Source organism: Gymnodraco acuticeps, unplaced genomic scaffold (genome assembly GCF_902827175.1).
Source record: "Gymnodraco acuticeps unplaced genomic scaffold, fGymAcu1.1, whole genome shotgun sequence".
Taxonomy (NCBI): Eukaryota; Metazoa; Chordata; class Actinopteri; order Perciformes; family Bathydraconidae; genus Gymnodraco; species Gymnodraco acuticeps.
In genome coordinates, this window is record NW_022989926.1 from 121829 (window position 1) to 135669 (window position 13841).

General features: G+C 44.5%; 1 protein-coding gene across 1 annotated transcript in view; it reads left to right on the plus strand.

Moving 5' to 3' along the window:
* Nucleotides 1–247: 247 nt before the first annotated feature.
* The window catches only part of LOC117542309 (NLR family CARD domain-containing protein 3-like), a 32599-nt gene continuing 19005 nt past the window's right edge, over nt 248–13841 (plus strand). Inside the window, 2 exon segments of the mRNA XM_034209900.1 lie at nt 248–323; nt 428–471. Coding sequence (XP_034065791.1) covers nt 261–323; nt 428–471 — 107 coding nt within the window. The 5' untranslated portion in view covers nt 248–260.

Below are 13841 nucleotides of genomic sequence, written 5' to 3' on the forward strand. Positions count from 1 at the left end.
GCCATGACTTTCTACTTGACTACAAATAACTGCTTTGAAGTAATTCCTGATGCTGACACTTCAGCTTGTATTGTTTTATTTTATTTATGAGTTTGATTTCATCAGTATTTGTGGCAGTCATGTTCTCAGTTGTAATCGAGTAATGCTTTCTATGCCTGATGAATCTTTCTATTCTATAAAATAAAGGACATTAAAAGAAGGCGTAGGCAAGTTTGTTCTTGTCTGAACTTGAAACCTGCTTTCACAGGAATTGACGTCACATGGAAGGGCTGATCATTCAGGCAAAGGAGTTGTCTATTACTCAGGTGAAGACAGCGCAAGAGGTAGGACTTTTAGCGCGAAGTGCAGTATTAATTTCACTGGTATTGCCAAGAAAAAGTGCTGTTACATTTCTGTTCAGAATTACATGAAACATCTTATGTTCCAGGAAAGAAGGCCAGCAGCCAAAATCTGGTCAGATGAGCCGTTAAGGTGAGAAAAACCACTGGCTGCACAAAATGAAAGTTTTGCGAGAGGGCTTTTTGTTTGTAAAATGTACACGATAAGTTCTTCTGAATCAACAATGTTGTATTATAATGAGATGTTTCAGCTAATGTTGTAAGCATTTATACATAATATCAGCAATGCCTGCTTGAATATGAGTTCTCCGTCAAAAGCTTTTGGAAGTTACTGAATGTCAGTGAAATGTAGCAGAGGGGAACACGACAGAACAGAGGGTGTGACAGTAAACATGTACAGGGCTGTCTGTGACTACAAAAATGCAAATGCGTTATTTGAACCACACCCTGTCATAAGGAATGGCTGCTGGCCAACAAGAACAATGGAAATTTCTGGCACAACTTAACCTGTTGAGCCCTGAGCCTGTTTTTCAGGTCTCAGGCTAGAAAATGACATTCCCAGAACAAATGACAATAACTTCCCTTATAAAAGGGGTACATTAATAATCTTTTTCTGAAAGCAATGAGTTGTGAGTTGGATGTAGAAAAGTCAGAATCAATATAGATTTTTTTTATTTTAAAAATAAATTCAGATTGAGCATAGTAAAACAATGTAAATTATAGTGTCCGTCCAAAAATAAACCATTACTTATAGTGAAAACCGCCCTTGAATGATGGGATAGTAGACTAAAAGCTTTAAGAATCCAAACTATAAAATAAGAATATAATAAGTAGTAATACTAGTAGTAATACTATAATAAGTACCCTGTATCAAGATTGATAGAAAACAAGTGACATTTGACCTTTTTAGAGAGGTTTAGCAAAGAAAAACCCACCTGTCATTTGGGTGGAAATGGGTGTATTTGCCGTTTCTCTGGAACCCATTGGTCGATTTTGATGATTGACATCTCTTTTGAACCGTTAGAGCCAGTAGAATCGAAGAGGAATTTCCACATACACACACACGTTACCATTGAGAAATGAGAGCTATGCGCACGCAGTTTGCCCAAAGCAAAACCTATTTTACGCTCTGAAATCTGAAAACGAGATTTATTGCTGATGGATTATCAGAAATCATTTCAAAGTGACACAGACACATTGGATTAACCTATGGATTAACCTTCAGTATCGTTTTTATCGTTTTAATGTCATTGAAGACAACTTTTGATCAGAAAACAACAAAGGTAAGTGTAGGAGCCATTTTGTGGGTGATGTTGGTGTGTCAGTTTATTTAAGTTATATGTATAGTGCAATATTATTTATGAACACTGGGTGGCGGGGTTTAGCTGCACCGGGTGTATATAAGGAGGTCATAGGTGACAGGAGAGGAGGGGACACAGTAGGAGAAGAGCATACCGATTCCACCAGCCCGGCAGATGCTCATCGAATCACTAGAACGCTAAATTAACCCTGGTATGTAAAGACGAATAAACATCATCATAAACCACAACTAAGGACTGGAAAATCATCTGTTTGTGTCTGCGTCTGGATCACTTTTCAACCCTTCTGTAAAAGTAACGGCAAAAATATATAGGACACAGGAAAAGGAAATTGCCATTACATTAAGTGGAATCGTACTTTTGAGTGAAACTGGACAATTGGATTCACTTCAAATTGGATTAAGGATCGTTTTCGGGGAAAACAAATAATTGGATTATTGCACCATCGACTTCTCATCACGGATCAGCTGCACACGCCACAATCAGCTGGAGATTGTTCCCACCTGCGAGGACCGAAGAGGCTGAGAGAGGACTGGGAAAGCGGCCGGGTATGGGCACCGTGCAGCGTGATAAGTAGATTGTAAAAGAGATATTAAGCTGTATTGGACAATGGCTTAGTAAATGGATGTGGTGCTGCAACATTGTCAGCTGTTTGAAACAGCGCGCTGTCAGCTAACGGACAATTCCTGAGAACGAAACTTAAAGGGACAGTGAACATTAATCATGTCTGTGACATCTGACGTCACGTCACAAGATGGCGCTGTTGGACCGCAATCTGTGAGAGAAAAAAGGATTATCACTCACACTGCCAAAGGATTGGAATTGTTTATTGCAAACTGCCAAAAAGCAAGAAACTTCAGTTACAAACAAGTAAAGAAGTTAATGGAAGTACTGAAAGAGCTTATGAGCTCAGAAGACAATGCAAAGGAAATACAGTTGAAACTGGTTGAATTTAAGAAGTTGTGTGATGAACTAAAAGAAAATCACAAATCATGAACTGACCTTCAACTGCCTGAAGAAGAAATGGGAAAGCAAAGGCAGTGGCTGCAAGAAAAGATGCATATATTTGATGGATTTATACAAGATGCAAATGTGTGGTTATCTGAGAGTGGACAGGCAATTAGACACTCTATTGTGGGAAGTGCCATAGAACAAAGTGTCAGCTCAGATGACATCGGACCTGATGACAGCATTTCAAAGGCATCACACCCTCAGTCAAAATACAAACCTGGTTCATCACACGCATCATCTACCTCTTCTGCTCGAATTAAAGCCCAGGCAGAAAGGGCGGCTTTAATCGAAAGGGCGGCAGCACTGAACAAACAACATGAGCTTGATGTAGAAGGGGAACAATTAAAACACCAGAAACAACAGTTGGAACAACAGAAACAACAACAGAAACAACAGTTGGAACAACAGAAACAACAACAGACACAACAGTTGAAACAACAGTTGGAAGAACAGGTGAAACGGAAAAAGGAACAACTGGATATACAAACTAAGCTGGCAGAAGCCAATGCCAGGCTAAACGTGCTCAGCATGGGATCAAGACACACCTCTAGAGCATCAGATGGGATGAGCTCTTACTACAGAAACCCTACAGCAAGATTTAACGTACAGGCCACTGAATTCTTGCCTCATCAAGCCCAAACCTCTATTCCCAGACAAAGTATACAGACACATGTGCAGGGACATGTTGACATCACACCACCTGTAATCAACAATGGTAATCAAGGTGACATCTATAACCTAATCCAGAGGCAACATGACAACACTGCTATGCTGGCTCAACAACATCTCACTTCTACTTTACCTCCAAGAGACATTCCTGTTTATGACGGTGACCCATTGCAGTTTGAAGCTTTCATCCGTGCATTTGAAAGAGGAGTAGAGCGGAAAACTAATGATGAAAGTGACTGCCTGCATTACCTAGAGCAATACACTAGAGGACAACCACAGGACCTAGTGCGCAGCTGCCAACATCTGCCTCCAGCTCAAGGTTATCAAAGGGCAAAACAGCTGCTTAAAGAGCACTTTGGTAATGAACATAAGATCGCCACTGCATACATGAACAAAGCATTTACCTGGACAATGATCAAAGCCGAAGATGTGAAAGCACTGCAAGCCTTCTCTTTGTTCCTAAGAGGTTGTTGCAATGCAATGAAACATCTCACCTATATGGATGAAATGAATGTTGTTTCAAACATGAAACACATACTTCAGAAACTACCCTACAAATTCAGAGACAAGTGGAGGAATAGAGCATGTCAGCTACAGGAAGAGCGTGGGCATCGAGCTACATTTCCTGACCTTGTTAGCTTCATAGAGAGGCAAGTGAAGATACTGTCAGATCCTCTGTTTGGAAGCATCCAGGATGATAAAGCAACTGCAGCTATCAAAACTGTTATCTCTACCTTTTCAAAGGGAAAACCAAGCCTAAGGGGAAGTAGTTTTGCAACAATTATTACCTGCCCAAGAACACCAGTGCTAGAACATGTAACAACGAATGGAATGAAAATACCTCCATCAAGCCACAACTCCCTACATTTGTGTTTGTTCTGCAGAAGAAGTGGTCACTCATTGGAGCAGTGTCCACACATCCTGAAGAAAACACACAGAGAAAAAATTGACTTTTTGAAAGGAAAAGGGGTGTGTTTTGGATGCCTAAAAATAGGACACATGAGCAAACACTGCCACAGTCGTTTGACATGTTATGTGTGCAATCAAAGTCATCCTGAAATACTCCACATTGAACAAAAAGGCAAAAGAGAGGAAGCAGAACACACAAAACAGAATGGGAAGCCAATGGAAAGTAATAGTGTCATCTCACCTCATACATGTGGTCACATTGGGGCCGGTGATGAAAACTCCATCTTCTCCATTGTACCAGTACAAGTAAAGAGCCACAAAGGGGACAAAGTGTTACAAACTTATGCATTTCTGGACCATGGAAGTTCATCCACCTTTTGCACAGAAAGTTTAATGAGGAGGCTAAACCTTACAGGACAAAGGACTAACATTCTCTTAAAGACAATGAATCAGAGAAAGATTGTGTCTAGTCATCATATCTCAGGTTTGGAAATATCGAGTCTGGACGAAAACAATTTCCTTCAACTATCCGATGTGTTTACACATAAAACCATGCCTGTTTCCAAGCACAATATTCCTCTACAAGAAGATCTGGAAAAATGGCCTTACTTAAAGGACATCAAAATTAATGAAATTGCTTCTGGCATTGACCTACTCATTGGGACAAATTCTCCTAAGGTATTGGAACCTTGGGAGCTGATCAATAGCCAAGGAGAAGGACCGTACGCTGCAAAGACCCTACTGGGGTGGGTCTTCTATGGTCCCCTAAAAGGAAGCAACGACAGCAGAGATGCTAATGGCCACCCTGCTGCTGCTGTTAATCGGATAGCCATGGTACACCTAGAGGAGCTATTGGTCAAACAATACAAGCATGATTTCAAGGAAAATACAAGCAAGGAAACAGAGGAAATGTCCAGAGAAGACAAACAATTCCTGAACATTATGAATCACTCTGCAAACATGTCAGACGCCAAAGAGGATGGCGATGTTGTAGCGGACGCCAAAGAGGATGGAGATGTTGTAGCAGACGCCAAAGAGGATGGCGATGTTGTAGCAGATGCCAAAGGAGACAGTGATAGGGATGTTGAAGGCAAAACTGAGGCCCCCCAAGAAGAAGAAGATGAGGGTCGGGATTCAGGTGATTACTATGAAGAGGCAGAAGACGAGCCTTTTGAAAGCCAGCCGACTTCAGACTCCTGTCACAGCATGCCTGACTTCACAGCAGATGTCGAGTTACACCAATCTGACGCAGTGCCTGAGGAAGAAGCCAAGCCTGTGGCCGAGAAAGTGAAAATGTCAGATGGACACTACTGCCTAGACTTGCCATTCAGACAAGAAAATCCCAGCTTGCCTAACAACAAACACGTTACCGAGCAGCTCATCTGCGATTTTGCTGCTATGGTAGCAGGGCACCGGCTGAACCCAAGTGACAGACCTGAAGAAGTGACTGACTCATCAATGCAGGAGCCCTATAAGGAGAGGCTTGGAATTGGGTGAAAATATAACCCACAGGTTCTCTCGGCGCTGGACGGGATGGCAACACTACTGCTTCAAACCAAGAGCAACATCTTAGTGAGACCAATAACAAAGATATGTCTGCTCCAGGAAGCTGAGACATAAAGAACAGCAAGACCGATGACCCTTAAAATAAGGGAGAAGAAGAGAAGAAAATAAACTACAAATTCTTTAAGAATTACATGCTAACACATACACACCTTTTGTATAGCTCCTTTATTATTTATTGGTAATTGTCTTTTTTCCCATACTAAAGCCAATTAGGGGCCGGTGTGGAGGAGCCATGTTGTGGGTGATGTTGGTGTGTCAGTTTATTTAAGTTATATGTATAGTGCAATATTATTTATGAACACTGGGTGGCGGGGTTTAGCTGCACCGGGTGTATATAAGGAGGTCATAGGTGACAGGAGAGGAGGGGACACAGTAGGAGAAGAGCATACCGATTCCACCAGCCCGGCAGATGCTCATAGAATCACTAGAACGCTAAATTAACCCTGGTATGTAAAGACGAATAAACATCATCATAAACCACAACTAAGGACTGGAAAATCATCTGTTTGTGTCTGCGTCTGGATCACTTTTCAACCCTTCTGTGAAAGTAACGGCAAAAATATATAGGACACAGGAAAAGGAAATTGCCATTACAGTAAGACATATTGCCGTGTTGGCTACCTAATGCTACGTGGTGTGATGTCTTAGCTTCTCGAGTCGTGAGTTCGGATCGGTCAGTAATGATACTAATACCTGTCAAATCTGTGCAATCTCAGCTTGATAATCGATATCTTGTTTGTGCAGATACGTAATAAGGGTATTTTAACGTGAGTTCTGTGCTAAGTGTGTTAGCATTTTTTCGCTCAGGGCTAATTCAGAGCCTTTGTTATTACCCTTATGTTTCGTATTGCTAAAAATTGTTAATATTGTCTGATAGCTGCGTTTCTTCCCGTTAAGTGGGTATGACACATTACTAGGTTTTTAAATGTTAAGAAGCCCTCAGACGCTGTTTCCGCCCGTGGGGGAATAGGGCTTAACAGGGTAACCTACTTCCAAGGTGCATGGAGAAGGTAAATAAATCTAAAGAGGTCCAACTCCAGCAATATACACTCGATTTCGCCGATTTTCTTGTTGCCCCAGCTGGTCAACACCTCTTTTAGCAGAAACAAAGGCTACATTAATGTCATGTCTTGGAAACTAATAGTGAAAGTGTATTCTTTATGTTAGTTTTGTCATGTCCCTTTGCCCTGTGCTTTATGTTTATTCCCTTAATTAATCATCCCTCTCATTTCAGGCCTCCACGCTCCCCGCCCCCTTCTGTCTCCTGCGTCCTTGATTGTTTTCCCCGCCCTGATTGTTTCCACCTGTGTCCCCTTTACCTGTGTATATATTGTGGTAGCTTCCTCCTGTTCATTGTCAGTTCGTTGTCTTACTATGACCCACGTTCCTGATTACCTCACGGACTTCCCACGGATCTACCTCATTGATCACTTGCTAGTTTTCCTCGAAAGAGTATATTTGTTTTCCTTGTTTTGATTACTGTGCTCAATTCCAGTAAAGTCTTTATTTTTTGAGAACACTATCTGAGTCGTGCAATTGAGTTCATGCCTCAGAGTCTCTCCTTGACAGTACGAACTGACCATTAAAATGAACTCAGCCGACTCAGACCAGCTAAAGAACGCCATCCGCTCTCAGGGCCAACGTCTTGGGCAACAAGAAGAGCAGATGGCCGCCATACAGCACGGAGTGCAGCACCTATCCAACAGCCACGGGGAACTACAATCATCGGTGACAACCCAGGTGAATCTGCTGGCAGCTGAGGTCCAGCGTGTGCTCACTCACCTGCAGGCTGCTTCTCCTCCCACGACTCCTCCGGTTCCGGCGGCGACCGGTTCCGATCCCAACCGGTCTACTGAGCCGCACAGTACTTCCATGCGTCTGGCTCCACCCGAAAAATACTCCGGAGACTCGGAGAGCTGCCGGACGTTCATTGTGCAGTGTGAGTTACACTATCACCACCAACCGGCTGCTTTTCCCACGGACAATTCCAAAGTGGCTTTCATGATCTCCCATCTCTCCGGCCGAGCAGCAGCGTGGGCTACGGCAGAGTGGTCCCGAGGCTCCCCCATCTGCGGGTCTCTGGAAAACTTCATAGACACTATGAGAAAGATCTTCAATCAAACCACGCCGGGCAGGGAAGCAGCTCGGGCTCTGATTAAGCTGAAACAACATCAGCGGAGTGTGGCTGACTACGCCATCGAGTTCCGGACTATGGCAGCCGATAGCGGCTGGAACTCCGCTGCATTGTTTGACGCTTTCGTCAGCGGTCTCTCGGATTCCCTACAAGACCAGCTGGCGCCTCTCGATCTGCCCGCTGACTTGGACTCTGTCATATCCATGGCAATACGGATAGACAATCGTTTGACGGAGAGGAGAAGGAATAAATCCAAGGATGCGGTTGATCCGCCTCCCCAGAGGAGACGCTCGCCGCTGGATACTACTTCTTCTTGGAGGCCCCGTCACCCCTCACCGGCGTTCCGGACAACAGCGCCCCCTGGCTCCGTGGAGGAGCCAATGCAGTTGGGCCGCGCCAAGCTTTCGATGGCAGAACGTCAGCGTCGATTAAAGGAGGGTCTGTGCTTCTACTGCGGGCAGCGCGGACATCCACAAGCGGCTTGTCCAGTAAAAGAGGAGGCTCACCAATAAAGAGGAGTACGTTGGTGAGCCGGATCTCTTCCTCTGACTTTCCTCCTCGCACCCTGACCCGCATCCAGGTAAAAATCAGAGACAATGTGGTTACTCATGGTGCACTTATTGACTCAGGGGCAGACGAAAGTCTGATGGATTGGGGTTTAGTTAAAAAATTGGACATAAAAACTAAACCTCTACCCCAGCCTCTTGAAGCGAGTGCTCTCGATGGGCGGCTGTTGTTTAAAGTGACTCACCAAATAGAGCCTTTAGAAATAAGATGTGATAACCATCACGAGACAATGTCATTTCACTTGTTTAATTCAGCCCAACATCCACTCATTTTGGGGTTTCCCTGGTTGAAACTTCATAACCCTCACATTGATTGGCAATCTGGGAGGGTGGAGGGGTGGGGAAAGAATTGCAGAGATCACTGTGTTAAGCAGGTAGCGGAGATTGACAGAAGAGGTAACACTGGGAGGGTTAGGCAGGGAACTATCCCAGAAATATATTTTCCTGATGTTCTTTCAGTCCCTTCCTGCTACCACGATTTAAGTGAAGTATTCAGTAAATCCAAGGCTCTGACTCTTCCGCCTCACCGCCCCTATGACTGTGCTATCGACCTGATTGCTGGGTCTACAATTCCTAAGGGTCGACTATATGCTATTTCAGGACCTGAGAAAGAGGCCATGAAGGACTATATTGATGCCTCCCTCAAAACAGGCCTTATTCGCCCTTCCTCTCACCAGCAGGAGCGGGGTTTTTTTTTGTTGGGAAAAAGGATGGGTCTCTTAGGCCCTGTATTGACTACTCGCATCTCAATGACATTACGGTTAAAAACCGGTACCCCTTCCTCTCATCTCGTCAGCCTTCGAGCAGCTTCAGGGAGCCAAGGTTTTCACCAAGTTAGACCTGCGTAATGCTTATCATTTAGTCAGGATCAGGGAGGGTGATGAATGGAAGATGGGTTTCAACACCCCTTCAGGCCACTATGAATACCGTGTAATGCCATTTGGATTATCAAACGCTCCTGCTGTGTTCCAGGCTATGATCAACGACGTGTTGAGGGAGTTTCTGAACCGTTTCGTTTTTGTATATCTGGACGACATTCTGATCTACTCCCCTGACCTTGACACCCATAAACAACATGTCTGCCAGGTTCTACAAGAGCTGCTCAAGAATAGGTTGTTTGTCAAAGCAGAAAAATGCGAATTCCATGCAGAGACAGTCACTTTCTTGGGCTTCATCATTTCGTCAGGTTAGGATGGACCCAGAGAAGGTTAGCGCAGTAGCTTGTTGGCCTACCCCTGACTCTCGTAAGAAAGTGCAGCAGTTTTTAGGCTTTGCAAATTTTTACAGACGTTTTGTGCGGAGGTTCAGTGCTATTGCAGCCCCTCTTCATGTCCTCACGTCCCCTCAAGGGCCTTTTTTGTGGTCTCCTCAGGCTGAGGAGGCTTTTTCTCGGCTTAAAGGAATGTTCACCTCTGCTCCCATACTCACCTTGCCGGACACCACTCGTCAGTTTGTGGTAGAAGTGGATGCCTCCAACGAAGGGGTGGGAGCAGTCCTCTCCCAGCGACTACAGAAGGACAACAAACTTCACCTCTGCGCTTTCCTGTCCAGGAAGCTCTCCCCAGCAGAGAGAAATTACGACGTGGGAAACCGTGAGTTGCTGGCCGTGAAGCAGGCACTGGAAGAGTGGAGGCATTGGTTGGAGGGAGCCGAGCATCCTTTCGTGGTTTGGACCGATCACAAAAACTTGGAATATATAAGAAAGGCCAAAAGACTGAACTCCCGCCAGGCTAGGTGGACCTTGTTTTTCAACCGTTTTGACTTTGTTCTTTCCTTCAGGCCGGGGTCTCAGAATGTCAAGCCTGACGCTCTGTCCCGTCTGTTTGACCCTGTGCCTGCAGTCAAGGAGCCGGAACCCATCATCCCATTAAACCGGGTGGTAGGAGCGCTGACTTGGTCAGTAGAGAAGGAGGTAATACGAGCCAATGCTGGAGCTCCTGCACCAAGGGGTTGCCCGCCTAACCGGCTTTTCGTTCAGGAGGCCGAGCGACCACAGGTGATCCACTGGGCTCACACTTCGCTGCTCACCTGTTACCCTGGAGTCAAGAGAACTATGTTCATCATAAAACAACGTTTCTGGTGGACATCCATGGAGAAGGAGGTGAAGGAGTATGTGGAGGCGTGCCCTGTCTGCGCTCGAAACAAGACCTCTTCCAGGGCGCGAATAGGACTATTACAACCACTCCCTATTCCCAACAGACCCTGGTCAGAGATCTCCATGGACTTCGTCACTGGCCTGCCCCTCTCTAGAGGTAAAACCACAGTTCTTACGGTAGTGGACCGTTTTTCTAAAATGACACATTTCATTGCTTTGCCCAAGATGCCCTCAGCGAAGGAAACGGCTGAGGTCATGATGCATAATGTGTTTCGGCTTCATGGTTTCCCAAAGGATATTGTCTCCGACCGGGGCCCCCAGTTTGTGTCACGCTTCTGGAAGGAGTTCTGCCGCCTCATCGGTGCCACGGTCAGTCTCTCGTCAGGATACCATCCGGAGTCTAACGGCCAGACAGAGCGCCTAAATCAAGAACTGGAGACCTGTTTGCGCTGCTTGGTGTCCCAGAATCCATCCTCCTGGAGCGAGCACCTCACCTGGGTTGAGTATGCGCACAACATCCTCCCTACTTCTGCCACGGGCCTGTCCCCATTTCACTGTGTTTATGGCTACCAGCCGCCACTGTTCCCAGCCACGGAGAGGGAGGTCACGGTCCCGTCTGCCCACGCGCTGGTCAGGCGTTGTCGGCGCGTGTGGGCTGCGGCTAGGAAGATCCTCTGCAGGAATTCACAACTGGTGAAAAGAGCAGCAGACCGAAAACGCCGACCAGCTCCTGTATACCAGCCAGGCCAAAAAGTCTGGCTTTCTACACGAGACCTTCCCCTCCACGTACTCTCCCGTAAATTGGCTCCCCGGTTTGTGGGTACTTTTCCCGTCACCAAGGTCATCAACCCGGTTTCAGTGAGACTACGGCTTCCCAGGTCCATGAAGGTACATCCCACCTTCCATGTAGGGAAACTAAAACCCTTGAAGGAGAGCGCTATGGTTCCCACCGCCAAACCCCCCCCGCCCCCCCGGATGATTGATGGAGGTCCGGTTTACACCGTCAAGAAGATATTGGCTAGTCGGAAAAGGGGTAGAGGGCGACAGCTACTGGTTGACTGGAAGGGTTATGGTCCTGAGGAGCGGATATGGATTCCTTCCCGCTTCGTCATAGATAAAAGCCTCATTGAGGATTTTGACCGCCTCAACTCAGAGGAGCCTGGGCCGTCAGGAGCCGTCCCTAGAAGGGGGGGTACTGTCATGTCTAGGAAACTAATAGTGAAAGTGTATTATTTATGTTAGTTTTGTCATGTCCCTTTGCCCTGTGCTTTATGTTTATTCCCTTAATTAATCATCCCTCTCATTTCAGGCCTCCACGCTCCCCGCCCCCTTCTGTTTCCTGCGTCCTTGATTGTTTTCCCCGCCCTGATTGTTTCCACCTGTGTCCCCTTTACCTGTGTATATATTGTGGTAGCTTCCTCCTGTTCATTGTCAGTTCGTTGTCTTACTATGACCCACGTTCCTGATTACCTCACGGACTTCCCACGGATCTACCTCATTGATCACTTGCTAGTTTTCCTCGAAAGAGTATATTTGTTTTCCTTGTTTTGATTACTGTGCTCAATTCCAGTAAAGTCTTTATTTTTTGAGAACACTATCTGAGTCGTGCAATTGAGTTCATGCCTCAGAGTCTCTCCTTGACAATTAATGTATTAAATCGATGTTAATCCATGTGTGTGGAATTAACGGACGTGACGTTGTGTGATTGCGTTGCCAGGCAACAGTTTGGGTTCATGTTCATTTACAAACTCTTCAACTGAAACCGTAGCTATATTTAAAAACATGTTAGAAGGCCTCACGAAATACTTTAATGTAAATTCAAATTAAAATGTGAACGAATGCATGTAAAACAAAATATATCAATCATAAAAAATACAGGAAACAGACGTAGGCAAGATCCTCAGCTCGGTGATTGGATGTTTTAGCCGCAATGCACGTTGGGATATGGTGTTTATGCGAATAAAATAATACTTTATTCCGAGTGTGCTTGCTTTTCTCTTTGAAAGTCATCACATAACGGCATTGTAATACACGGTTCGGCTGCATTAAATATTACATATCTGCCGTAGTTCGCTATTTATAGAGCCCTCATGAGAAGACTTCTGGACAAACAGGAAGAACTGCCGCCAAAACTGAAAACGTGACGTGGATCATAAATATATCAGCAATTAAACAACATCTTACATTTATTTTCACACAATACGTCTCCTTGCAGTATCAACACTAATTCGGCTGACTTTTATATTTGATCCAATTGGTAGATAGGCTGTATTTACACCATAACGGTGCACAGCTGATAGAAAGGGACACCTAGTGGTTAAAGCACGTTATTGAATTTGATTATTTTTATTATTAGATATTAATAGGATCCCTATAAAGTATATTATATAACATCTCAGCTAAGTTATGATGATTTCCGAATTACTGGCATGACGTCAGAGCATATTGCGAGCACTATCCGCTCCTAAAGTAGTGACCTGTCCATTTCCTGGATTCAGCATAATGCCACCCCTCCGTTTTCACCAGACCTAAAGAACGAGTGCGAGTCCATTGTCATGGATTAAATGTGCTTTTACACCGAGGCAGTTACAACTCTTTTCTGGAGGTGGAAGAAGTACTCAGATCTTGTACTTGAGTAAAAGTAGAAGTACACAGATATTTTTGAACTACCAGAGATACTCTGTTACTTACAAGTAAAAGTCCTGCATACAAAATGTTACTAAAAGTAGAAAGTATTAGCGTCAAAATATACTTAAAGTACCAAAAGTAAAAGTAGTGATAGTGCAGATTGGTCCATTTCAGAATAATATATATGATATGTTTTATAATGATTGATCATAAAGTGTTCTCAAAGCTGGTAAAGGTGCAGCTAGTTTGAATGACTTTGTATACTGCAGGGTAGCTTGTGAATTTACTCCAGGTGGAACTAAAGTCTGATTTAACACTTGACTATATTTCACATCATTAATCAAAATCTGTAAAGTCACTAAAGGTATTAAACACATGTAGTGGAGTTAAAGTACACAATTTACCTCTGAACTGTAGTGGGGTAGAAGTACAAAGTAGTGGAACATTGAAATAAAGTACAGGTCCCTCAAAATTGTACTTAAGTGCTGTACTTGGTAATAAGTCATCATTAAAAACTCACCTGTTCACCATGGCCTTTGACCTCTATCCCATCACAGCCCCCCTGCTTCCACTCCTACTGCTATTTATTAAACATTATTATTTTAC